This window comes from Durio zibethinus, chromosome 2 (genome assembly GCF_047325235.1).
Source record: "Durio zibethinus cultivar Kanyao isolate XHJ-2024 chromosome 2, ASM4732523v1, whole genome shotgun sequence".
Lineage (NCBI taxonomy): Eukaryota > Viridiplantae > Streptophyta > Magnoliopsida > Malvales > Malvaceae > Durio > Durio zibethinus.
Window position 1 is genome coordinate 7,211,422 of NC_143163.1, and position 25,598 is coordinate 7,237,019.

General features: G+C 32.9%; 3 protein-coding genes and 1 pseudogene across 27 annotated transcripts; 3 read left to right on the forward strand and 1 right to left on the reverse strand.

Moving 5' to 3' along the window:
• The first annotated feature begins 1,886 nt into the window (after positions 1–1,886).
• On the forward strand, positions 1,887–7,792 carry LOC111309144 (glutamate receptor 3.2-like). Of its 13 annotated transcripts, XM_089748937.1 has the most exons (9): positions 2,058–2,261; positions 2,624–2,667; positions 2,784–2,852; positions 3,370–3,639; positions 3,845–5,187; positions 5,284–5,561; positions 6,262–6,293; positions 6,398–6,792; positions 7,080–7,792. In XM_089748937.1, the coding sequence occupies exons 4-9, from the start codon at positions 3,372–3,374 to the stop codon at positions 7,539–7,541; spliced, it is 2,778 nt and encodes a 925-aa protein (XP_089605063.1). In that variant the 5' UTR covers positions 2,058–2,261; positions 2,624–2,667; positions 2,784–2,852; positions 3,370–3,371; the 3' UTR covers positions 7,542–7,792. The 13 variants fall into 13 exon arrangements, with proteins under 13 accessions (XP_022763795.2, XP_089605056.1, XP_089605033.1 ...); XM_022908060.2 differs by having other exon boundaries at positions 1,887–2,667; positions 3,351–3,639; XM_089748930.1 differs by having other exon boundaries at positions 1,887–2,667.
• A 2,637-nt stretch (positions 7,793–10,429) lies between these two features.
• LOC149519950 (homoserine kinase pseudogene) lies at positions 10,430–11,178 on the forward strand (annotated as a pseudogene).
• A 746-nt stretch (positions 11,179–11,924) lies between these two features.
• LOC111309146 (monosaccharide-sensing protein 2-like) lies at positions 11,925–17,630 on the reverse strand. 13 transcript variants are annotated; one of them, XM_089748969.1, is made up of 8 exons: positions 17,443–17,630; positions 17,061–17,168; positions 16,837–16,929; positions 16,454–16,588; positions 15,632–16,198; positions 14,254–15,197; positions 13,506–13,693; positions 11,925–12,576 (listed from the first exon to the last, which is right to left on the reverse strand). In XM_089748969.1, exons 4-8 carry the CDS (start codon positions 16,530–16,532, stop codon positions 12,132–12,134), a joined length of 2,223 nt encoding a protein of 740 aa, XP_089605095.1. In that variant the 5' UTR covers positions 16,533–16,588; positions 16,837–16,929; positions 17,061–17,168; positions 17,443–17,630; the 3' UTR covers positions 11,925–12,131. The 13 variants fall into 13 exon arrangements, with proteins under 13 accessions (XP_089605095.1, XP_089605107.1, XP_022763803.2 ...); XM_089748981.1 differs by having other exon boundaries at positions 16,454–16,594; XM_022908068.2 differs by having other exon boundaries at positions 16,837–16,946.
• A 4,409-nt stretch (positions 17,631–22,039) lies between these two features.
• On the forward strand, positions 22,040–25,598 carry LOC111308374 (mitochondrial phosphate carrier protein 1, mitochondrial-like). Its single transcript, XM_022906697.2, has 6 exons — positions 22,040–22,405; positions 23,127–23,476; positions 23,553–23,596; positions 24,569–24,783; positions 24,874–24,998; positions 25,268–25,598. Exons 1-6 carry the CDS (start codon positions 22,268–22,270, stop codon positions 25,320–25,322), a joined length of 927 nt encoding a protein of 308 aa, XP_022762432.1. The 5' UTR covers positions 22,040–22,267; the 3' UTR covers positions 25,323–25,598.

The following is a 25,598-nucleotide window of genomic DNA, read 5'->3' on the forward strand; positions in this document are numbered from 1 at the left end:
TACTTAACATTCATATTATCTGTAAAAAAAAAAAAAAAATAGAGAATGAGCAAATCATAGCTCAGTAAATATAGACTCATAAATCTTACCTGATCAAACATCGTTTTCATACATATCATATAGAGTATTCAAAATAGTCATCAAACCATAATATCAAAACATTTCAAGATCATCATTCTATCAAACATTTCACAAATTCATAAATCAATGTCAAAACATGTTAATTCTTGAATTATAAATCATAAATCACGGTCAAATACATATTTCATACAAATCATGGATCAATGTTTAAAATCATCATAAATCATCGTCATAATAAATCATCATTATCATTCATTTATTATTAATTATGGTCATTGCTATAACTCGTAACATTGACAATATCGATAATTTTATCCTCATGATCATTGCTAATTATTATAATTCGTTAGCCAGGATCTTACGCTAACTACTATTCCCCGTTAGTCAAAGTCGTATGATCATATCTTTGCTAATTACTATTAACCATTATCCAGGGTCGTAAAACTAATTTTGATGTCGATAATCTCACTTTCTAAAGATGTAAAAACGTAGTTATTACAAAATCATTCTTTAAACATAAATCATTTTCTCATTAATAAGCATGATCCATCTTTTATATAGAGAAACGCAAAATAATCATATGCTTGATCTTATTTATATACATAAAAAATAATAAAATAAAATATTCATTTATTTAGAAACATACATATATACATAGATTTAAAAACAAGCAAAGTGTGTGAGATTCTACTTACCTCATTCTGATTCCACCACCTAGTTTTTCTCTGCAAATAATTAACAGCCTATTTAAGATAATTTCAACATAACAATAATTAATCAACCCGTTTGAGACCATTTATACCAAAATAATTAAGTTAAATAAGAATTAACTCGAGTAACTAATTTTGACAACCTATTTTACTTTCACTAAAATAACTATATCTCAAGATATTCAACTCGAAATTCAAATTTTTTTAATGCGTTAGAAACTAAATTCGATAAGATTTCTAACTATTTATGGTTCATATTGTGATTTTTTGTAGATTAATTATAACAATTTTTACAATTCACGTCAGATGCTGCTATTAGACAATCTGTATACCCTCTAATAAAAATTACGTATTTATTTATAAAAAACTTCAATTTTAATTTCGTTTGTTTCATTGGAAAGTAGACTCAATAAGCTTTTTAAACATATTTAGCTTAATTTGTAAATCTTTGTATAAAAATTAAGAGAAATTTCGTAATTTCTCCCTGCTGCTACTACTAGACAGCCTACACATCTTTAGGTAAAATCAGATAACTTTACATAGAAAATTCAAATTCGACTCTCGTTTATTTCATTAGAAAGTAGATTTAACATGCTTTCTAACGATATATAATAATCATAACAGTATTTAATCTTTTAATGCAAAATATAACTTTAATTTCATACGAAACAAAAAATTTTTTTTTATTCTCATCAAATTTTTGTTTTAACAATAAAATCACATTATCAATTTTTTCAACACTTAATTAAACCCTAATTAAAGCTTAAATTATTTGCCCAGATAATAGAAACTTTAAGATTTAACAATCAATACTTCAAAATTAAAAAAAATTATATACTCATATCTGATAAATAATTTTTTTTGTAGATTTATTCTTACTCTTCACTTGAATCCTTCAATTTATCCTTTTTTTATAAGAAACAAAAAAAAAATAAATTTATACTTTTAATCGTCGACTGAAATCTAAATAAATTAACCCTATTAATAAAAAAAATTAAGTTATTTATCAATAAATTTTTTGTATTTTTCAATCTTTATTAAAGAATCCCCGTTTATAAAAACACTTAAAAATAGTCTTTTTTTTTTTTTTTTTTTACGGATATTACACTTCGCCCTCTTCACCTACGTCAAGTCCTTCACCCCAGCCACAGTAGCCAATCTCGGCCCAGGCTTTGACTTCCTCGGCGCTGCCGCTGACGGCCTTGGCGACTTCGTCTCCCTCAACATCGACTCTTCTGTCCGCCCCCCGGTCTTGTGTCGATCTCAGAAATCTCCGGATCCTCTAAACTCTCATCCAACGCTCTCTTCAACTGCCAGGCATCGTCGCCATTGCTACCATGAAAATGCTCAACATACGCTTCTTTTGCCATTCCCTCAAATTTGAAGAAGGCTTACCTCTAGGCAGCGGTCTTGGCTCCAGCGCCGCCTCCGCTGCTGCCGCCGCCGTCATGACGTTCAATGAACATTTCGGTACGAAAATCCAGATTGACACGGCACCAAAAAAAAAAAAAAAACCATTTTTTTTAACTTCTTTCTGCACTACCTTAATCACTACTTTCATCCATGAATCATGATCAATTAAAATATAATTATAAGTTTAAAACCTGGAACCCATTATGATTTATAGCTTAGAAATTCCATTGCAAGTGGCTTCCACTCACTATCACAATTTTATAGCCACTGCTATTGTTTTCAATGCCCATGTGGTCAATCACCCATATGGTATATATGCTTTCCTTTACTTTGTCTTAGAAAGCAGTAATTTGTTGTTTGTCTTCATTATATATTTTTTGGCTGTTCCATTGTTGCTGATAAACGACTGACAAAAGCAGAAAGAGAAACAGTAACACTTGCGGGAATCCAACATCAAAACCAAGTTATACCTTTTCTCTATCTTGAAATATTCGTATTCCCATTTGCTGCCTATTTATTGTTTCCTTATCATGTCCGTTTTGAGTTCTTTGTATTAACGATTCTTGCCAATGCTTTTAGGAAGATTGGTGGTCTGTCCACAGCCACGTTTTCTGAATTCGACCACCATGTCTTTGCTTTGAGCTTGTGGTGAGTGTTGATTCCCTCTTGAAAATCCCGAAACCACCTGAACTTTTTCTTTTGCTTCCTTGCTGTTTATGGGGTATTTGTTGCTTTATCCAGTTTGCTGTCTACAAAGTACAAAATTTCGTGCTTTCTTTGCTATGCCTGTTGCTTTTTGTGTGTTTTTTTAATCAATAAAGTGTTGTGCTGTTGGTTAATTAACTGTTCTTCAGTTCTCCATGCCAGAACTTGAAATGGGTTTGTCTTATTCTTTTTATAGGACTTACTTTAATAAACTAAAATCTTTAAAATGCTTTTTGGTTTCTTTGCCTAGTGGGTCTTTTAACGTCGCTACTTGCCTAGGAACTGAACGATTCTTGTCACTTTCTGTGGATAATACGGTTTTCTGATTAAGGTTGTCACTGTTAGTCTGTTAATCTGATTCTAATAATCGTTCAGTTAGACTGTTAATTGATAGACGAATTCGAGTATTCCATTTATTCTTTTTCTATTTGATACTTGAAGATATATGGTCATTGGTCAGATATGTCATTCGTTATCACCATGAACCTGGTTCTGCTGCTGTCAACTTTCATTCTCTTTATTGGAGTGTTTTCAGAAGAGGATTTGAAGCCTGATGTTGTGAACGTTGGAGCTATATTCTCATTTAACACTATTAATGGGAAAGTTGCAAAGGTTGCAATGAAGACTGCTGAGAATGATATTAACTCTGATCCAAGTATTCTTGGGGGAAGAAAATTGACTGTAGCCCTGCATGATTCTAACTTCAGCTCATTTCTTAGCATGATTGGAGGTATATCTCTTCAATCTCCTCTTATTCCTAACTTTTAATTCTACATATTTTTGGTTAATTTCATTCATATCCCATCACTAGATCTATACGCTTAAAATGAATTAGGATAAATGACAATACTTATGATGAATCATTATGCTACAGATATTATACCCCATTTTTGCAAGGAGTACTTTCATGATTTGAGTTTCTTTGCTATTCACAGCATTGCAGTTTATGGAGACTGATACTGTAGCAATAATTGGTCCACAAACTTCAGTGATGGCCCACGTTCTATCACATCTTGCAAATGAACTCGATGTTCCACTATTGTCGTTCACGGCTCTAGATCCCAGCCTGTCACCTCTCCAGTACCCTTTCTTTGTTCAAACAGCACCTAATGACGAATTCCAGATGATTGCCATTGCTGAGATGGTTAGTTATTTTGGTTGGACTGAAGTAATTGTGGTTTTTAGTGATGATGATGAGAGCCGAAATGGTATAATCTCATTAGGCGATAAACTTTCAGAGAGACGTTGCAGAATTTCTTATAAAGCTGCACTTCCGCCAGACCCAACGGCCAAAAGAAGTGATGTTGTGAGAGAATTAGTTAAGATTCAAATGATGGAATCTCGAATAATTTTTCTGCACACTTTCTCAAAAGCAGGTCTCTTGGTCTTTGAAGTGGCCAAGAGCCTTGGAATGATGGACAAAGAATATGTTTGGATAGCTTCTACTTGGCTGTCCACTGTTCTAGATTCAACTTCTCCACTTATATCGGAGACAGCAAACTCAATCCGAGGAGCACTGACACTTCGCCCCCATACACCTGACTCGAAAAGGAAGAGGGATTTTATGTCACGTTGGGACCAGCTGAGTAAGGGTTCTATTGGATTTAACCCGTATGGTCTATATGCCTATGACACTGTTTGGATGATTGCTCATGCAGTGAAGTTGTTACTAGATCAGGGCGGCACCATTTCATTTTCTAATGATACAAGATTAAATGGTCTTGGTGGGAGGACTCTAAATCTTTCAGCATTAAGTATATTTGACGGAGGAAATCAGTTGCTTAAGAACATATTGGAGACAAATATGACAGGACTGACAGGCCCTGTCCAGTTTAATCAAGACAGATCCCTGATAAATCCTTCATATGACATTATTAATGCCATTGAAACTGGGTATCGACAGATTGGATACTGGTCTAACTACTCCGGTCTGTCCATTGTGCCACCAGAGACACTTTATGCAAAAAAGCCTAATCGTTCTAGTTCAAACCAGCAGTTAGACAGTGTGGTATGGCCAGGAGGAGAAACAACAAGACCTCGTGGGTGGGTTTTTCCAAACAATGGAAGAGAAATAAGAATTGGAATCCCAAGGCGAGTTAGTTATCGAGACTTTGTCTTGCTAGTCAATGACACGGACACAGTGCAAGGATATTGCATAGACATATTCATCGCTGCAATTAGATTGCTGCCTTATGCTGTTCCATACAGATTCATTCCATTTGGAGATGGCCATGAGAACCCAAGCTATTATGAGCTTGTCAGTCAAATCAATTCTGGTGTGAGTAGACTACAATGAAAAGTACAACTGGTTTCTTAAATGATAAAATGATAGATAATTATTTTTCCTATCAATTCTGATATTGTGTTTCTGTAGGTCTTTGATGGCGTGGTAGGTGACATTACCATTGTGACAAACCGAACAAAAACAGTAGATTTTACTCAGCCTTATATAGAATCAGGGCTGGTTGTGGTAGCTCCAGTAAAAAAGATAAGTTCAAGGCCTTGGTCCTTCTCACGGCCATTTACTCCATTAATGTGGGCAGTCACAGCAGCATTTTTCCTCATTGTGGGATCAGTTGTGTGGATCCTTGAGCATAGAATAAATGATGAATTCCGGGGCCCTCCTAAGCAGCAAATTGTCACAATTTTTTGGTGAGTACGTAAACATATGAAATTCATCTTTGTATGGATGCATTAACATATGGAGTTCATAAATGAAGAGAAACCCGAAATCTAACTACACATGAGTGGATTCAAGTGTTTATGACAGAGGGTCCTTCTGAATGTTAGAAGAAAATCAAGCATGATTTGAATAGTTGCTAATAAGTTCTTATGAATCTGTATATCATCATTGTCATTTCTACAAGAAGCATACCATTGTAACCATCTTTGCCTCCTCCCTACCAAATTACAACCACCAGTACCTCTTTACATGCCTATCCTCTGTGTAAAAGAAGAAGCTCTCCAAGAAGAGGTTCCTTGTCTTTTTAGTGTTTTCTTTAGCTGGGGCGACGAAAACATGTAATTACCACAATAGTAGAGGAGAAAATATGTCAGCTTCTCTCTCTCTCTTGCCTTTACCCTCTTAGAGTGTCAGTATGTTATATGTTCTATTTGTTGTGAATGTTTCAATCACCTGTGAAATTATGGATTTTTTTTTACTACATCAAACTTGCAGCACATGTACAATATATCTAAGCATTCATCCTGATTGTGAGAAATCATATGTGCAAATTTGAAATATAGATAATTAAAAGCAATTCTGTTTTGCTTCTCTTTCCATTTGACCCCACAACTTATTCATTGTCTTTCTGACTTCTTTGACTGCCTTGCTCCATTTTTCACCTTGCAGGTTCAGCTTCTCTACAATGTTTTTTTCCCATAGTAAGTTCTTTCATTTTTACAATGTCACTTGTTTCTAACAAGAATTTAGCACTTAGAATTACCAATGCCCAATGTACCAACTCTGGAGTTTTTGAAATTTTCAGGAGAAAAGACAGTGAGCGCGCTTGGACGCCTTGTACTGATTGTCTGGCTTTTTGTAGTTCTGATAATCAACTCAAGCTACACTGCGAGCCTGACATCAATCCTCACAGTGCAACAGTTATCATCAGCCATCAAAGGAATTGATACCTTAATTACTAGCAATCTACCAATAGGCTTCCAAGTAGGGTCTTTTGCTGAAGACTATTTAATTGAGGAACTGAATATTCCAAAATCTAGACTTGTTCCACTTGGCTCACCAGAAGAATATGCCCTTGCCCTGGAGAGGAAACAGGTAGCTGCAGTAATTGATGAGCGACCATATGTGGACCTCTTCCTCTCAGATCACTGTGAATTCTCAATTAAAGGCCAGGTGTTTACCAAAAGCGGATGGGGATTTGTGAGTTATCTTATATGAGGCTAATTCATTTTAATTTTTTTTCTCTGCATGTTTAGGTAAATCAAGTCAATTTAAGTTGCTTGAATAACAAAATAGAAACCTGGTATATTTAAACACAGAGTTAAAAGTAATTTTCAACAATTTGCCTCCTCAATGTAGCATAATGCCATGATAGAACAGTCAACAGAATATAAAAGTTTGCTCAACTTGATCTTCAACACGCTATCTCGATTCTATTGCATGCAGAAAATGATCTCTAGTAATTTTTTTTTTTAATTTTTTTTTAGGCATTTCCTAGAGACTCTCCATTAGCCATTGACATTTCTACTGCCATTCTTGCTCTATCCGAGAATGGTGAGCTTCAGAAGATTCATGACAAATGGTTGTCAAGAAGAGCTTGTAGTTCGGAGAGCTCTGAGGCTGAAATAGAACAGCTTGACCTACAAAGCTTCTGGGGGCTATTCCTTATATGTGGAATTGTATGTATTCTTGCTCTCCTTGTGTACTTCTGGTTGATTTTTCGCCAGTTCGGCCGTTACCGTCCTGAGGAACCCGATTCTACCAGCACTGCTAGCTCCTGTTCTGCACGTCTTCAAACATTTCTGTCATTTGTCGATGGAAAGGTACAGGAATCTAAAAGCAGCTCAAAAAGAAAACGTGAGAGTATGCCCTCAAATGATCATCACAAAGAGGATGAATCAACATTTAGATCTGAGAGGATAGGAAGGGACATTTCCCATGAAAGTTAGAATGGTGATACTTGGCTTATCAAATAATCTGGTCTGTTCCAATTGTATACTACTCACACATATCACTTCATCCTTCAGTTCAAAAGAATCCGATTTTTCTGTTTTAGGTAGGAAAAATTTCGCCTTTTGTCTGCTCTACCAGTTCTCCTGTGGTATCTGCTGATTCAATCATCTATACAGAGGCATTAACTTAAAAATGTAACAATGTGATTATGATTCTTAAGGAATTGATTAGTGCAGTTCTTTCTTCAGATCTTACTGAATGTTATTCCCTTTGCCGCCGAGCCTGTTGTCCCTTTTGATACTTGTGTTGGCCATTTTGGTAGTAGAATCAAACACTATAAAAGGAAAATGCTGGAAACCTTTTCAAGTGTCTGATATGATAGCAAAGAGGAGGGGAAATCAGTTGCTTATACCACAAAAAGTAGCAGTAAATGAGATACAGGAAAAGATATAAATGATAATCCTCCAATGCCAAACTTCAATCTCCTTTGCAAAGGTTGTCTTCAAGAATATAACCCAATTTGCAATCGTGTTTACTTGAATTACAATATTCTTAATATATGAGAAGATTTACACTAGTGGCAGTAGTAATAGTGGTGGTGGAATATTAACCCCACCACTGCTATTGCCATTATTCTCCTTTCTCTCTTTCACTAAAACCATGATTTCCCAAATTTTCATCACTGTCCGGATGGCAATGTGCTATCCCCTCTAAAACCCATTAACTTCCCTCCATCCACGTCTAAAAGAGTTCCCATTTTTAGATGCAAAGCCTTTCTTTCCATCATCACTACTACTACTACGGCATGAGTGTCACGTTCTGAGATCAAGACACAATACGATCATATTATCTTAAAGTAAAATTTTAAAATAATACGAAATTTTTTTTTTAATCATTAAACAATTCTAAAATAAAATAAGATTTTCAATAAGTAAAATATCTAGATAACAAATCTCCAAAAATTCAATGTCTAAGTATTACAACTAAAAGAAACATTACTTCATAAATCCTATTCTCTAAATAGTTCTCCAGTACTTAGATTCTTCTAACTCTTCGTAAAACTAATCATACTTAACATTCATATTACCTGTAAAAGAAAAGAAAATAGAGAATGAGCAAATCACAGCTCAGTAAATATAGACTCACACACTTTACCTGATCAAACATCGTTTTCATACATATCATATAGAGTATTCAAAATAGTCATCAAACCATAATATCAAAACATTTCAAGATCATTATTCTATCAAACATTTCGCAAATTCATAAATCAATATCAAAACATGTTAATTCTTCAATTATAAATCACAAATTACGGTCAAATACATATTTCATACAAATCATGGATCAATATTTAAAATCATCATAAATCATCGTCATAATAAATCATCATTATCATTCATTTATCATTAATTAGGTCACTACTATAACCCGTAACATTGACAGTATCGATAATTTTATCCTCATGATCATTGCTAATTATTATAATTCGTTAGCCAGGATCTTACGCTAACTACTATTACCCGTTAGCCAAGGTCGTATGATCATATCTTTGCTAATTACTATTAACCATTATCCAGAGTCGTAAAACTAATTCTGATGTCGATAATTTCACTTTCTAAAGATGTAAAAACGTGGCTATTATAAAATCATTCTTTAAACATAAATCATTTTCTCATTAATAAGCATGATCCATCATTTATATAGAGAAACATAAAATAATCATATGCTTGATCTTATTTTTATACATAAAAAATAATAAAATAAAATATTCATTTATTTAGAAATATATATATATTTACATAGATTTGAAAACAAGCAAAGTGTGTAAGATTCTACTTACCTCCTTCTGATTCCACCACCTAATTTTTTTTCTCAAATAATTAACAGTCTATTTAAGATAATTTCAACATAACAGTAATTAATCAACCCATTTGAGACTATTTATACCAAAATAATTAAGTTAAATAAGAATTAACTCGAGTAACTAATTTTGACAACCTGTGTTACTTTCACTAAAATAATTATATCTCAAGATATTCAACTCGAAATTCAAATCTTTTTAATGCGTTAGAAACTAGACTCGATAAGATTTCTAACTATTTATGGTTCATATTGTGATTTTTTGTAGATTAATTATAACAATTTTTACAATTCACGTTAGATGCTGCTATCAAACAATCTGTATACCTTCTAATAAAAATTACGTATTTATTTATAAGAAACTTCAATTTTAATTTCGCTTGTTTCATTGAAAAGTAGACTCAATAAGCTTTTTAACTATATTTAGCTTAATCTGTAAATCTTTGTATAAAAATTAAGAGGAATTTTGTAATTTCTCCCTATTGTTACTATTAGGTAACCTACACATCTTTAGGTAAAATCAGATAACTTTACATAAAAAACTCAAATTCGACTCCTATTTATTTCATTAGAAAGTAGATTTAACATATTTTCTAACGATATATAATAATCATAAACAGTATTTAATCTTTTAATACAAAATATAACTTTAATCCATCACTGCAAACACGAGATTCATATTAAAGTTCATACGAAACAAAATATTTTTTTTTATTCTCATCAAATTTTTATTTTAGCAATAAAATCATATTATCAATTTTCTCAATACTTAATTAAACCCTAATTAAAGCTTAAATTATTTGCCCAACGAGAAATAATAAAAATTTTAAGATTTAACAATCAATACTTCAAAATTAAAAAAAAATTATATATTCACCTCTGATAAATAATTTTCCTTGTAGATTTATTCTTATTCTTCGCTTGAATCTTTCAATTTATCTTTTTTATATAAAAAACAAAAGAAAAATAAATTTATATTTTTAATCGTCGACTGAAATCTAAATAAATTAACCTTATTAATAAAAAAAAATTAAATTATTTATCAATAAATTTTTTATATTTTTTAATCTTTATTAAAGAACCCCCATTTATAAAAATATTTAAAAATAGTCTTTTTTTTTTTTTTTTTTTTTACGGATATTACACTGCGCCCCTCTTCACCTACGTCAAGTCCTTCACCCCAGCCACAGTAGCCAATCTCGGCCCAGGCTTTGACTTCCTCGGCGCTGCCGCTGACGGCCTTGGCGACTTCGTCTCCCTCAACATCGACTCTTCTGTCCGCCCCCCGGTCTTGTGTCGATCTTAGAAATCTCCGGATCCTCTAAACTCTCATCCAAAGCTCTCTTCAACTGCCAGGCATCGTCGCCATTGCTACCATGAAAATGCTCAACATACGCTTCTTTTGCCTTTCCCTCAAATTTGAAAAAGGCTTACCTCTAGGCAGCGGTCTTGGCTCCAGCGCCGCCTCCGCTGCTGCCGCCGCCGTCATGACGTTCAATGAACATTTCGGTACGAAACTCGGAATCGACCAGCTGGTTCTCGCCGGATTAGAATCCGAAGCAAAAGTTTCCGGTTATTACGCCGATAATATAGTTCCGGCAGGTATAGGAGGTTTCGTTATAATCAAATGCTACGAACCTCTGGAACTGAAACGCTTAGTTAGTGTTCGGTTTTAGATAATAGGGTTTTTTTTTTTTCATTTTTAAGTGAGGTTTGATTTCAAAAAAATTGAATTATTTTTTATTTTTATTATTTTAAAAATAAAAAATAAGAATTAAAATATATTTAATAATTAAAAATTAAATTAAAATTTTAAAAATAAAATAAATAAAATATGAAATATATATTTTTAATTATGAAAATAAAAGATACTTTTTATTTTTTATTTTTTACAAATTTTCATATTTATAATTAAATGTAATTAATAATAATATTATTGGATATTTTATTTTTTATATTTTTAAAAAATAATTTTATTTTTATTTATTAAATAATTTTAAAAAAATATAAAACAAAAGTTATTTAAAAAAAAAAACATTTTGTTAAACCAAACACAGCTTTAGTTACCTCTCAAAATTAGGAACTCTTTTTCATTAGTTAGCCCGAGGCTCCCACCGAGAGAATGCGGGCGGCTTTGCCCGCGGAAATCGGGATGCCACACCACGTGTGGAATTGTTGCCAAGCGGGTGCATTGGTAGCTTCTGTATTGGAGGGTATCGTGGCAGGTTTGGGGTAAACATTGTCCTCTGAAAAGATCGTAGAGCCGAAACGGACGCCGTTGATTCAGGGGGTAGAAGGGGGCTATAAAGGCCGGGGATTTTGGGTGTACGATTAGTAGGGTGGGTGAAGCAGATTGGGCAAAGAATGGTTGGAGGCGTTTCTAGAAGAAGGGAATTTGAGGTCGGTGGCTATGATTAAAAAAGGCTTGACAGAATTGACGCTATGCTCATTGACAGTATTCCCAGAAAAAGATCAAAAACTTATTTTTGGTTGAGGAAAGCTTTTAATCAAATTATGAGATATGAAAACATTTGGTTTTGATTTCAAGAATTGTAGCCAAATTGCAACAAATTGAGAAACAAATTTTACGTTTTTTCTTTCTTTTCCACATAAATCAAACCGCCTAGTTGCCAGCACCTACTAAAATGAAAGGGAAAAGGAAAAGAAGAGAAAATCTGAAACACAGATCAAAACTTTCAACATCCATCAAATAAACCTGCAACTCAGTTGTTCTTGGCAGCTGCAACCTGCTTTGCACCAACGGAGAAGAATTCTGTAATAACTTCAAGAGGCATGCCTTTGGTTTCTGGAACTTTTAAGAAGACAAACACCAATGATAAAACACACACGACTGCATACATGCCAAAGACACCAGCAAGACCAACTGATTTGAGCAACACTGGGAGTGAATATGTGACAATGATGTCACAAATCCAAAACGTAAGGGCGCATATCGCAATGCAGATGCCACGAACACGCGTTGGGAAGATCTCGGCACACAGTATGTTGGGAATCGGCCCAAATCCCATGACGAAGAAACAGAAATAAAGCACGACACTAACAGTTGAGATTGCTGCGTGCACAACGTTCCCCATTTTCACAACACTTCCAGTGACTAAGACCAGAAGAGATAGTATCAGGACAGGAATTGTGGTGAGTAGCAAACTCCTGCAACAGAGGAAGATGGTAACAATGATTTACTCATGACAACAGATAAAAGTAAACAAAGAACCAGCATGTCAATGTCAAATTCCTTTGCAACTTTTAGATTAAAAAGGCTTCTACGATATTCTTTTTTGACTGGAACGATTGTTAGTCTTGTTGCACAGACTCAAAGGGCAACGCTGTTGATGACCAGGGACATGAATGCTACCAGTCACCATGGACAGCATTCACTGACACAATACAAGATTGGATGCCAAGGGGTAAAGGATAGTTAGCATTTATTCCTAAGCACTTAATGCTACTAAGCATAAATACATGTTTCCATTTGAATAGGTAATACAAGCAAAGACCTGGTTAATTTTACAATATCACAAGATCTCTTATATTAACAGAGAATAGTCATAAATAAGAGATAAAAGCAGAGACTTAACATTGCGTATCAGCTCTACAGCTCCAGGAAAACCAGAATTCCTTTTGGCATTTCTCAGTTCTTTTTTACTATGTAGATTTCCATTAAGGACTAGCAGCTTTTAGACTCGGCATTTAATAGAGGACAAATTTTTCTGACTTCGGTGGTTATTCAAGGAAAACCACATTGATCATAAGCCATCCAGCCAAACCTGACTGAATTGTGACGCTTAAATTGTAGGCATGGCATCATCTAATGAAATCACAAAATTCCAGTTACAAAACTAACCACTTCTTTTTCTATGCTATCAAATAGACACTAGTAACTAACAAATCCAACACCATAATATTGGCATATTTGAGACAGTAACTGCAAATTATGCCAAGAGAAAGGTATAAGAACAAAAGTTATGCATTTTCCACTCAACCAAAATTTTTAAATTCCTCGTGGCAACAGATATCTTGTGCATTCAGGTGAGACTTGTTATCATTCCAAGGGAACTAAAAAAAATGAATAAATTTACCTTCTACCAGCAATATCCATAAGCCGCATAGCAACAGCTATACTAGGAAGCATCAACAAGGTTGTAAGACCACTGATAAGCAGCGATGCAGAAGATGAACTGACGCCCAAGTTAGAAAGAAGAACTCCAACTCCTGCCTGCTCCAGAATTTGGGGAGTATAGTATAGAACTCCGTTTATACCAGAGAACTGCATTTTAAAAGTAAAGAGAAAAGAACGATCCTCAATGAGCCAGTAATGCAAAGGTGAAAAATAATTTTGTGACAGTACTATACCCCACTGACAGTAGTGCATGAAGCTCCACTACAGGGTAAAAAGAGGTAGCAGGTGTTCTGATGAAAGAATGATGCTTATAAGGTTACACAAGATTGTTTTAGGACAGCCAAAAATGGCTGTTTTTAGGAGCCATCTTCAATCTCAGACAGTTTTTTTTGTAGAGCAAAATGGATTGCCATATGTTGTATTCCAGGAATGTTATTTCTGAAGGTTCAAACAAGATTCCGATTTCAAAGCTAAAAATATCTGTTTCTATAAACTGTATCTAACCTCTAACTGATTCAACATTCCTTGAACAGTAAAGCAGGCTGTAATGCAGATCCATAAGAAAACAATTTTAAGATGAGAAACAAGAAGATAACAGAGAATACTTGATATTTATGCATGCACAAGCTAGAAGGATAAATTGAGATGTATTTTGGAAAGAGAACAAGCAGATCGGTAGAAGATTTTGGTTGGGTTCTCCACATTACCTGCTGAAGTATTTGAATTCCCACCCCTACTACTAAAGCATGCTTGACACCTGGTTCAAAGAGATCATTCCAACTCGGTCCTTTTGCAGTTTCAGCTGGATGAACCATAGCTGGTCCAACCGGATGCTGCTTCATAAGCTCCTTGGAATAAAGAGCTGGCTGACTCACCAAAGCAGCAGCCTGGACGTAATCACTGTCTGCAGGGGCATCAGCACCAGGCAGAGAAACTAGTGACCCACGCCTAGATCCAGGTATGCCCTCTTGATGCAAATAAATTCTTTTAAATCCCCCTTCCTTTTTTCCATCTTGGGCTTCTTTTTCAGACCATTTCCATGCCAGCTGCCAACCACCACCAATCCCCATGCTACCAACTGGATCTCCAGTATTTGCTTGCATTAGACTTCCATTTCTCAGGCTAGTAAGGCTTCCATGGGCAGTTGGAACGATGTCCCTCTCCACACTGGTTGTCTGCCTTGAGATCAAAGGACTCTGCAAATTGTCATCAGAATCACCACCAGCACCATCAGATTGGTAGTCCTCACCTTCTCTGACAACACTTTCCTCATCCCACTCTTCATTTCTAGCTTGATTACCTCCCACACTGAACATGCTGCCAAAGTGTGGAAAAAGTGCGCTTCGCATACTTCCAGTTTCGGGGAGCTTCTCATGGACACTTCCAAAGAGGGTGACAAGAGGATCCACAAGACCAAGAGCACTCTGGTTAGCTATACTTCCATGCCAAGACACAAGACCAAGTGTGCTCTGTCCAGTGACAGGTCTGGCCACCCAGGAAAGACCTTCTTCAGGTCCATATAACTTGATTCGATCTTTATCAGCAGATATATCATGGTCTTCAATGTCCTCATTGGCTGGGCCAATTATGTACTCCTCTAACGATGTTTCACCTCCAACACCAAGTCCCTCAACTAGCAAAGCCATCTCTCCTGTTAATCTAAATAATATCAGTACCATCCACAAGATGTATCATTATTCATCATATTGGCATTGCAGTCCATGGTGGGCAGTGACTGCTACTCTTAAAACTGTCTAAAAAGTAAAAAGTCTTCAAAAGTTTACGGTATGTAACAGTTACGAAGAAGTATCAAATTAAAAGAAACACATACAATCACAACATTTGACTTATTTTCTTGTCGACAAATCAATTTAACATAGATGGTTTTCTATTTTCCTCTTTGTTGGGGGGGGGGGGGGGGGGGGGGAAAGCAAAGAGTAATTTCCTTTGAGAAGTACCTATTTTGTGAGATTTGACATGCACACATGAACAGGAGCACGTAGACAAACGCTATTTTAGTACAATGTGCATATAGGAAGTAAACAAACAATGCAATTTTAAAAGAGTGACAGGATACGAACTAACCAGAAACATCTTCCCTGCCACGTAGCCTCTGTAAAACTTTTTTCGCCTCATTCATTCGCCCTTTACTTACTAGCCATCTTGGTGATTCAGGCAAGAAGAATACTGTTAATGCAAAATATACGAGGGAGGGAATAGAAAGAACTCCAAGCATCAATCTCCAATTTGGTAATGTCATTAACGACATTCCAAAAACCATGCAATATGACAGAAACATTCCAATGGAACCAGTAAACTGTGGAAGGGTATTCAACAACCCCCTTATCTCTGGTGGTGCAGTCTCAGATATATAAACTGGAACCAGAGTTACGGCCAAACCAACTCCAAAGCCATCCAAAAGTCTTGCCAAAAGTAAGATATAAACATTAGGGGACCATAACATTGCAAGACCACTAAGAAAATAAAGGATAGATGAGATTATTAGCATGGGGCGGCGGCCTAGCCAGTCTGATATGCCTCCTGAGCATGTAGTAATGCAGGTGGCTCCAATAAGAGACATGGCTACAATCAGGCCTTCGATGGTTGGTTCGCTTTCCAATTTAAACTCTCTCTTTATGTACAAAACAGCGCCTGCAGCATGAAATACAATGAGTATAAACAATTAATGAATCTGAAGGGACAGTCAAATCACACATGCTTTACATTGAAGTAAGGAAAAACTGTATATGTTAATCATTAAGGATAGAAAATTTTCATCAAGCCAATTCGATCATCAACTCAAATTTACCATACATCTTTGACATATGAAAGTGATCATTTTAGTCCCAAAGAGTGAACTTCAAATGTTGAACTACATATACTAAGAACAAAAACGGAGTAAATTACCTGCAATGGTGGCATTATCCCATCCTTGCAATAAGTTACCAATAGCTGCTGCAACAGCTACAAGCACAGCTCCACTCATTTTCACAGAGAACAAAAATTTCAATCCTCTTAACTGTGAGCACTAAACTAAGTACCCTGAAACTTAAACAAGACAATCCAGATCATGGATCAAAATAATCAAACCACTTTCTCATATAACCTCGTAACAGATCACAGTTTCCACACAGACAGACCATACCAAGAAAATAATAACTTGTCTGCGTATTAAAAGATAGAAAAACCAAAATGGAAACAAATAAAAAGTAGAAAAATCAATAGGAAATAAAACCCAGATGTCCAAATCCAATATGAAACCAAAAAAAAAAAAAAATGATTGATTTTACCTAGGGAAGCAAAGGCAGATATGGGAGAAGCAGAAAGATGTTGATAAGAGTTTCAGAAATCATCAGACATGGACAAAGCCATGACAAACTCCCCTGCAAATTGCCATCACCTTCGGAGTCAAATAAAAAGTGGTACTTGCTGTTAGGTTGATGAGATTTTATGTATTTTGTTTACAAATAACAAGGAAAACGAAATGCCAAATAGAAAAAAGAAGGGAAATGACCTCATCAAGTAGAGAGAAAGGTAAAGGAAATAAAAGAAACGCCAAAAGAGAAAAAGAGGGTATGCCTTATGCAGCCCTGCCACCTGCCCCCTTACTCGTCTCTCTAACCTGCACGTAATGGGTTGCGGTTATTTGTCACCCTGTAAATCTGTGGATCACTTCACCCACTGTCTTTCCTGTGGTCTCATCAAAATTAATAAATAAATACACATAAAAAAAAAAAAAAACATAATTAGCGCTCCAGTCTTTTCAATTTCGTTGCTTTGTTTAAAAGATAATAGTTTTGGACAAGAATAGTACTATGAAATCACGTTAAAAAAAAAAAAAAAAAACTTTGATTGGGAAAACTGTTTTGATCCTATTAATGAAGAAGTGACCTTACCAGAAACACCAGTATGCACTTTGCAGATCGGAATCTTCTGGGTTTTTTTAACTCAATTTAACAACATTTAAAACAAAAGAAAAAGATAGATCCAAGGTTTCAAAATATATTAATAAGTACTTTCTGAATATGCTGTGTTGTCTGCAAGTATTCATTTCGAAAAAAGACAAACACTAGAAAATCAAATCAGTGAGGTTATAGAGTTTGAATGTTATATATACTTCAAGCTTCTTGGAGATGGGCTTTTAGAAAACAAAATGGAGGGTTTTAGTTGTTTATTTGAATTTTTTTTTTTTCAGTGTTCTGCCAATGGTTTTAAGAGTTCCCCTTGATTGGAAATTTTTACTGCTATAATATAGGATGATTTCTTCCAAATTTTACCCATTCAAATTCAAATGAAATGGGGAACAAATATGACTCACATGGAAAAATCACGATTTGGAATGAAAAAAAAAAAAAACTTTCCTATAGAATTCGAGACCCAATTACAGAAACTAAAACTAAATTACGCATTTATTATTGATTATTATTGTAATTCTGAAAATTGATTTGGGATAATTAATCACAGTGAGTCTAAGGAGTTATTACGATGATTATATTATTAGTTGTTTGATTCAGTTTATAAGCGAATTTATTTATTGCCAAAAAAAAAAATTAAGTATTTGACTCTCAAATTTTTAAAATTGTTAACTTATGCGAAAAAGTAGATTTGAAATTTACATAAATGTATAAATTAATAATTTTTCAAGAAGTTTTAATTGTATTAACAAGTATTTAATTGAATTTTTTATATTTTATTTTACTCTTACGTAATTTATAATATTATAAGAAATATTATTATTTTATAATATTATAAAAAATATATATTATTTTTATATTATCTAAATTTTCTATTAATTAATTTATTTTTATTATAGTTAACAAAATTATTGTTTTATTTTATTTTTTTCATATAAAAACTTGTAAAAGTAAATTAAATTAAAAATTTTATTTTTATTATTAAAAATATAAAAAAAATCAAATAATTTTAAAAAATTATACAACATTTTTGTGTTAAATTATCAAACAATAATTTAATGTCTTTTTGCTATACTTTTAAAATAAATCTACTCGACCATCTTTAAAAAAATAAAGAGAAAAAAAAAAAAAAAAACTAGAGTCCGATCAATTAGATCTGATTGAAAAAATAGACAAAGGTTGAAAGATGTGAACGATGATTGCATCCGAACCTCCAAAGTCCGAATACAGGAAGTGTTGAGAAAAAGGCTCAAATAGGAAATGAATAATATTAGGTTTTACCAACGATGATTACATCCACTAATGTACTTCCCTTGGTGGGTCCTCCTTGCTTATCAGGATATCAATCAAATACAATTCCATTATAATTTGACTTAGTAATTCTCGCATTTTTATGTTATAAAATATTTAATTTTTTATATTTATATCATATTTTATATAAAAATTATAATTTATAATTTACATTAATATAAAAATATATAATAATTATTAAAATTTTAAATTTTTTTATCTTTTTTTAAATCATATTTATATTAATCATTATATTATATTTTAAATTATTAAATTTAATTACAATTCAATTTAATACAACATTGAACAAAAAAATTCAATTTAGTTCAACGATTTAATCATGGCAGATTAATTCTCTCTATTTCTTAATCATGGTGTTTTCTTTTTATTTTAATCTTGTAATCTGATATAACTATATTATAATATGGGGAAATTTTCTCAAACTTTTCATTTTTCAATACTCAAAAGCTTCTTTATTTGTAAATTGTATTTATAGTAAATTTAAAATTTAATTTAATTAATTTATATAATTATTTTTAAAAAATAATATCTAATAATTTTATATTTTATATTTTATCATTTTTTATTATTCTCAAAAACTACAATTAAATATGATAATTTAAAATACGAAATTATGATATGACATGAATATATTATGAAAAATAATAAAAATGATATAATTTAAAATTTTAATAACAATTATATTTAGATGTAATAAAATAAAAAATATATTTTATTTTTTATATTGACATAAATTATAATATATAATTTTTATATACAATATGATATAAAAATATAAATTTTAATATTTTTTATGATATAAATATATAAATCATCAAAATTTTCTACGAAGCAATTATATATATAATGTAATTGTAATATTGATTAATATTTTCCTTTTATTTTCTTGTAGAAATTATTGCAAATATGCTGAGCAGCCTTTCACCATATCAAAAATTAAATCAAATTCAAATTCAAGCTTAAGAGAATGGTCCAGGTGTTGGCACGTCTATTGGCTTTGGGATCACAGTGTTTATAATTATATTTAAATTTAGTAATTTAAAATATAATACAATAATCTAATAAAAATATTATTTTAAAATTTTAATAATAATTATATTTAAATTTAATAAAATTAAATATATATTTTATATTTTATATAATTTAAATTATAACACATAATTTTTTATATAAAATATAAAATAAATATATAAATTTTAATATTTTATAGTACACAATGTACCAATAACAGGATATGAACTTATAATAACAAGAAAGGAAAAAAAAAATTGGGGAATTGGGCCTCACGCTCCAACATAGAAGAGTAAAGTATATGGAGGATTAAAATTTCAATCCGGAAACCCTTCAAAAGGCTTTAAGGCTACCAAAGAGTTTGCCTCGACTTGTTATTCTAGAGTCAAAAATTTTTAAAACAATATTTTATTAACAAAAAATAATAAAACTTAATAACTTGCTATTAGAGTTTTCGGTCTCAACTTAAAAACATGAAAAAAAGAAGACTCTTTAGATATTAAGTAAAGATGATAATGATTTAAATTAAATTAAATTGATTTAATTTTTTAAAATATTATATAATATTATAAATTTATAAAATTTAATCCGAATTCGAATCAAATTTTTATATAATTCGAATCAAATTAAATTTTATTAATTTAATTTAATTTAATTTATCAATTTTTAAATATAAGTTTTTTATTTTTATATTATTTTAATATAAAATTTTAATATATTTAAATAAATATTAATATAAATTATTATTTAATTTTATAAAAATTTTAAAAAAATATAAAAATATATAATTCGATTCGATTTTAAATTTTTTAAAATTTTCATCTCTCAATTTAAAATTCAATCAAATTAAATATATATTTGATATTTAAACTTAATTGAAATTAAATAAAAAAAAATTATTTATCAATTACTATAATTTTAAAATCGATTTTCGATTTTTAAAATTTTTTGTCGTCCTTATGCTCAAGTCTCCAAAAACTTTTGTGCGCCGACTGCCCCTAACATGGGGATTCCCCATAGGAATACACCCAAAACTCAAAACTTGGCGAGCATGTGGCCGCACAGTTATTCTAGGAAGACGCTAACATGCTTCGAAAAAAGAGAATCCAATTGTCTAATTAGTGGTTATCTGTCTGGGGCATCCAATGTCTATCTGGGCCATGGAAGTGGTTACGATGGCATCTCTTTATTACCCATGCCTTCTGGAGATTTTGATTATCCACAAAATCAACTAAATTGGACGACTTTTCTTTCTTTTCCATTTTTCCCCTATTATGTTTGCTCCGGGTGGACAGTTTTATTTTTTTTTCCTTCTTTTAAAAGATTTTTTCTTTTAACTTTGAAATTCAAGATTTTATATTCAAAATCAACTCGAATCTTGAAAATAAGCGAACAACATTTATGATTGCACGAGAGAAAAAAGTATTTAGTAGACAAATGAACCTATTTTTGATGAATTACATAAAGGAATGCATAGTTATATTGTCCTTTCATGGTTAATAATTAAAATTTGACATTTCCCAATTTGTCATGGCATGAAGCACAACACAACTTCGCAAAATGATCTTGGACTAAAAAACAATCTTAATAAGGAAAATGCAAGTAAGATTGGTAATCTAATCTGAATCCGTCCGATTTTTATTTGATGCGATTTTATAAAATTATTATTTTTTTAAGTCGCGTGTTATGCTGTGTCAAATATTTTTTATAAGTTAGAAATTGAATTTTAGATAAATTCACTTTGATTTTACTTAATATATATTTAAATTTTATTTATTTATTTAATTTTATATTTTTATGTATTATATTTATTTAATTTTATTAATTATAATTTTATGTACATGTCAGGTTAAATATAAAAATAATATTTTAATATTAAATTAAATTTAAATATTTATTATATAAAATCAGATTAAATTCGAAAAAAAATCTCTCTTGATTTGATTGGATGTGTTGCTATCTCTAAACGTAGATAAAATATTAGTTGGGCTAGATTCTGAAGGTCAAGCCAAGAACTACAAGAAAAAAGTAACCAATGCCCACTGATAACAGGGGTTACACCTAGGTTTAAACCCAGCCAGGCCAACACTGCTAAGCTGATGCTATGTTTAGGGTAACTTGGTAAATTCAGTACAACAGGTTCCATTAGGGCTTTCCGGGCTTTCCTCATTAATTCCAAGATTCACTTTTTGGTAAACCAGAAAGCGTCTCAACTCCCGAACTTAGTTTTTGGACCTTGTATTTTGGAATCGTAAACGTGGAAGTATTCCAAGCAAGAAAAGCGGAAAGGAAAACGGAAGTTTTTAGTCATGGCAGCCTAATATTCTTTCAAACCTCAGTAACGTACAAAAAACGCACTCCCTCAATCCCTGTGTGTCAGGGCATTTTTGCTTGTAAAATGCTGCGAGAAATGTGGCTTTTTGTTACTGTTTCTCCTGAATAGAACAGTTTGGCAGTGAAAGTTAGTTGTAAAAGAGGAAACAAGATGAAAAGCGTTGAAAGGAGGTTTTGTGAGGAGTTTTCACCTGGGTATTATGGGATTTGTACTGTTGGAGGAATGCTCAGTGCTGGCACTACTCATCTTGCTGTTACACCTCTTGATGTCTTGAAAGTAAACATGCAGGTGGGATCAATTTGTTTCTTTTTGTTTTTGTTTTTTTAAAACTGTTACATATGATGATCTGATTGCTTTTTTTAAGGATGTCTTTGAGCCTTTGAGTAATGCTGACTTGCTTTTTACTTATGCTTTTATTTCAGTGTGTATCACCCACTGTCCATATTCTTCTTGTGGCTGGTACTTGGTCTTGCTATATTATTGATTGGTTAGTGTTTACTTAAAAATACTTAGAAAATAGGGCTAAAATGCTAACTTTTCCCTTTTGGCTATCCATTTCTTATATATTGTGTAAGTTAGCAACTAGTGAGAAGACAATTAGACTGCCAAATTGTTTTATTATTTAGAAAACCGCGCTAAGTGCAATTAGGAAGATGAAAATTCTTCCCGAGTTTGAGGGAGAAGGAGAAGGATGTCGAGAACAGCAACTTTTAAGGAGGGGAAGTTTTGGAATGTCCATCAAGGAAAGAATTCTGCAGCTAGTTTGCTTGCTATGGTAGAATCAGTTCATATAGCAGGAGAGAAATAAAATTATTATATGTTCTTTTAACACATCCTTGGATGTTTTGCCTTTATGGTAGTTTGATTGGCAATATGGCATAAAAAATAGAAACATCACCTGTGTTGTAACTGTTCCAAATAGTTCATTGTACTTCTTGATGTCCTGAGTTGCCCTCCTTCCTTTATTCTTTTAAGGTTGCTTATCTAATTATTTGATTTTTTTTTTTAGGTGAATCCAATCAAGTATAGCAGCATTTCATCAGGATTCTCTGCCCTTTGGAGAGAGCAGGGGCCATCTTCTCTTTGGAGAGGTTGGTCTGGCAAGTTCTTTGGATATGGTGTTCAAGGAGGCTGCAAATTTGGTCTTTATGAATACTTTAAGGGGCTTTACTCCAATGTTTTGGTAGATCAAAACAGGACTTTCGTATTGTTTCTCAGCAGTGCATCTGCTCAAGTATTTGCTGATGTGGCTCTCTGTCCTTTTGAAGCTGTTAAAGTTCGTGTTCAGACACAGCCCACTTTTGCGAAGGGTTTAGCTGATGGATTTCCAAAACTTTATAAAACTGAAGGGCTTACTGGGTAAGTTATACTAATGCCTGAGCCTTTTCTGCTTTTCCTTCATCAGTAATGTTTATCCATTTCAATTTGATTGCAGCTTCTACAAGGGACTTTGTCCACTTTGGGGCCGCAATCTTCCATGTAATGTTAATACTTCACTGCGCTTTTAGAATTTGCAGTTGATTGTTCCTGGTTAATGAATTTAAGATGTGTTTACTGCTGGTTGTTGCACTGGCAGACGTTCTAGTCTATCTTGATAATTCCTCTATTAGTTTGTAAGCATATGTCAACAAATCCTTAGTTGCACATGTTATGCTAATCACTTCTGGGTTCTGTATTCTCTCACTATTAGATTAGTAATAACTTACTAATGCATTCCTTGACAAGACTTTCTATCTATTTGCGGTTGCTATCATGAGATAGTTTGACTAAAAAGTGAGGATAATAATAGTGACATTGCATGTTTGATAGTCACCTGTTTTATGGCCATAATCGTCAGTCACCTATGTCTCGTTTCTAGATCATGCAGTTAGTTTTTTTGTGACATTTATGTCTCGCATTTGTGCATTATTATGTTAATGTCTTCTGGAAAACTAATTTTTAGGGTAAAAAGTTTACATTTTATCTCAAACAGAAAGAGGGTCACAGAAAGATGGTTACATTTTAAAAATTTACATTATTATGTTAATGTCTTCTGGAATACTCATATTGGGGCAGTGTAAAAAAAGCTCGTTGAATGACAAATTTATACTCTTTCAGTTTCTCTTTTTCTTGTGCCTGTTTTCTACCCGGCTGGATCATGAATTCTGGGTTTGAGCACATGGGACTTGTAATAATCTTGCTTTGATATAGGAGTTTAAGCACTTGGACTTTGACACATTACGTTTCAGAATGAAGTTTAAAGCCAAGCTAGAATACTTAGATTTGTAGGCAAAAGGATATGTGCTAACATTCTTGTCAACAAGCAAGTAGCTACAAGCACATCTGAGATTTGTAGTCTTGACAGATTACTTGCTTACCTAATTATGTCTGTTTTGGCACGTATTGCGATCGTCAAGTCATAGTGCATTTTATTTCTAACCTGGTTTCTTAATATGATATTCTGATTGGCAGTCTCAATGATAATGTTCTCAACGTTTGAGCATTCAGTGGACTTTATCTATAGAAGTATCATTAAACAGAGAAAAGAAGATTGCTCCAGAGCTCAACAACTTGGTGTCACATGCTTAGCGGGATATGCAGCTGGAGCAGTTGGTACTTTAGTCTCTAACCCAGCTGATGTCATTGTTTCTTCTCTTTACAACAAAAAGGCTGAAAATGTGTTGCAGGTAGCACCTATTAGTAATGTTTTTCATTGGCTTATTTAAGTACAACAAGTCAAAATGATTAATTGTGTCATTCGATATTGTAACTTTCAGGCTGTTAAAAAGATTGGGCTTTTAAATCTTTTTACTAGAAGTCTTCCTGTTCGAATCACACTCGTTGGACCTGTTGTTACTCTGCAATGGTTTTTCTATGACACCATCAAAGTGCTATGTGGATTGTAAGTGTTTTCACAAGCTCGAAATTCAGATGCCATTAGAAGAAAGACTAGTATTAGGGCTGCATTCACTTTTAGACATAATAAATTTTGGTTTTCTGCTTCATGAATTTATAAGTTCTTATCAGAGTATTGAAGCCTGGACTTTTTTTGTTTTTCTTTTCTTTTAAATAGTTTGCAACAGGGATGTAATGTAGTTATAGATATCACCTGTGCAGTGATCACTTGCCTTTATGGTTATCGTCATTCTTCTAACAATGTGACCCTCTTAGGCCTACTAGTGGAGGACTTCATCGGCAATTACGAGAAGCCAATTTATCATCTTAAGCTCGTTGAGCTTTGGAGGAGGATCTAAAGTTCCATCGGGTCTGCAAACATTAAAAGGAAACAATCCCTGCAATATCGGCATCATTCTTATTATAGACATGTAACAAGGTTATTTATACATATCTTAATGTGTAGCAACTATTATGAAAGGTTCAACTTTGTCTTAAAATCGTTCTTTCCATTGTCTAAACATAATAATTGATGGCCAATGCTATCATTATATGAAAATACGGGAAAGGAAGGTGGGAACTCACAACTCACAGGTCATTTCCCTTG

Coding starts and splice junctions, on each gene's coding strand:
- LOC111308374 (XM_022906697.2), top strand. CDS start 22,268: ATGAAAAGCGTTGAAAGGAGGTTTTGTGAGGAGTTTTCACCTGGGTAT. Junction 23,597..24,568: donor TTGGGGCCGCAATCTTCCAT/GTAATGTTAATA, acceptor TCTGATTGGCAG/TCTCAATGATAATGTTCTCA. Junction 24,784..24,873: donor AGGCTGAAAATGTGTTGCAG/GTAGCACCTATT, acceptor TGTAACTTTCAG/GCTGTTAAAAAGATTGGGCT.
- LOC111309144 (XM_089748898.1), top strand. CDS start 2,129: ATGAAAATGCTCAACATACGCTTCTTTTGCCATTCCCTCAAATTTGAA. Junction 5,562..6,261: donor CAAATTGTCACAATTTTTTG/GTGAGTACGTAA, acceptor TTCACCTTGCAG/GTTCAGCTTCTCTACAATGT. Junction 6,294..6,397: donor TACAATGTTTTTTTCCCATA/GTAAGTTCTTTC, acceptor TGAAATTTTCAG/GAGAAAAGACAGTGAGCGCG.
- LOC111309146 (XM_089748969.1), bottom strand. CDS start 16,532: ATGAGTGGAGCTGTGCTTGTAGCTGTTGCAGCAGCTATTGGTAACTTA. Junction 13,694..14,253: donor GAATTCAAATACTTCAGCAG/GTAATGTGGAGA, acceptor TTTAAAATGCAG/TTCTCTGGTATAAACGGAGT. Junction 12,577..13,505: donor ATGGATATTGCTGGTAGAAG/GTAAATTTATTC, acceptor CCTCTGTTGCAG/GAGTTTGCTACTCACCACAA.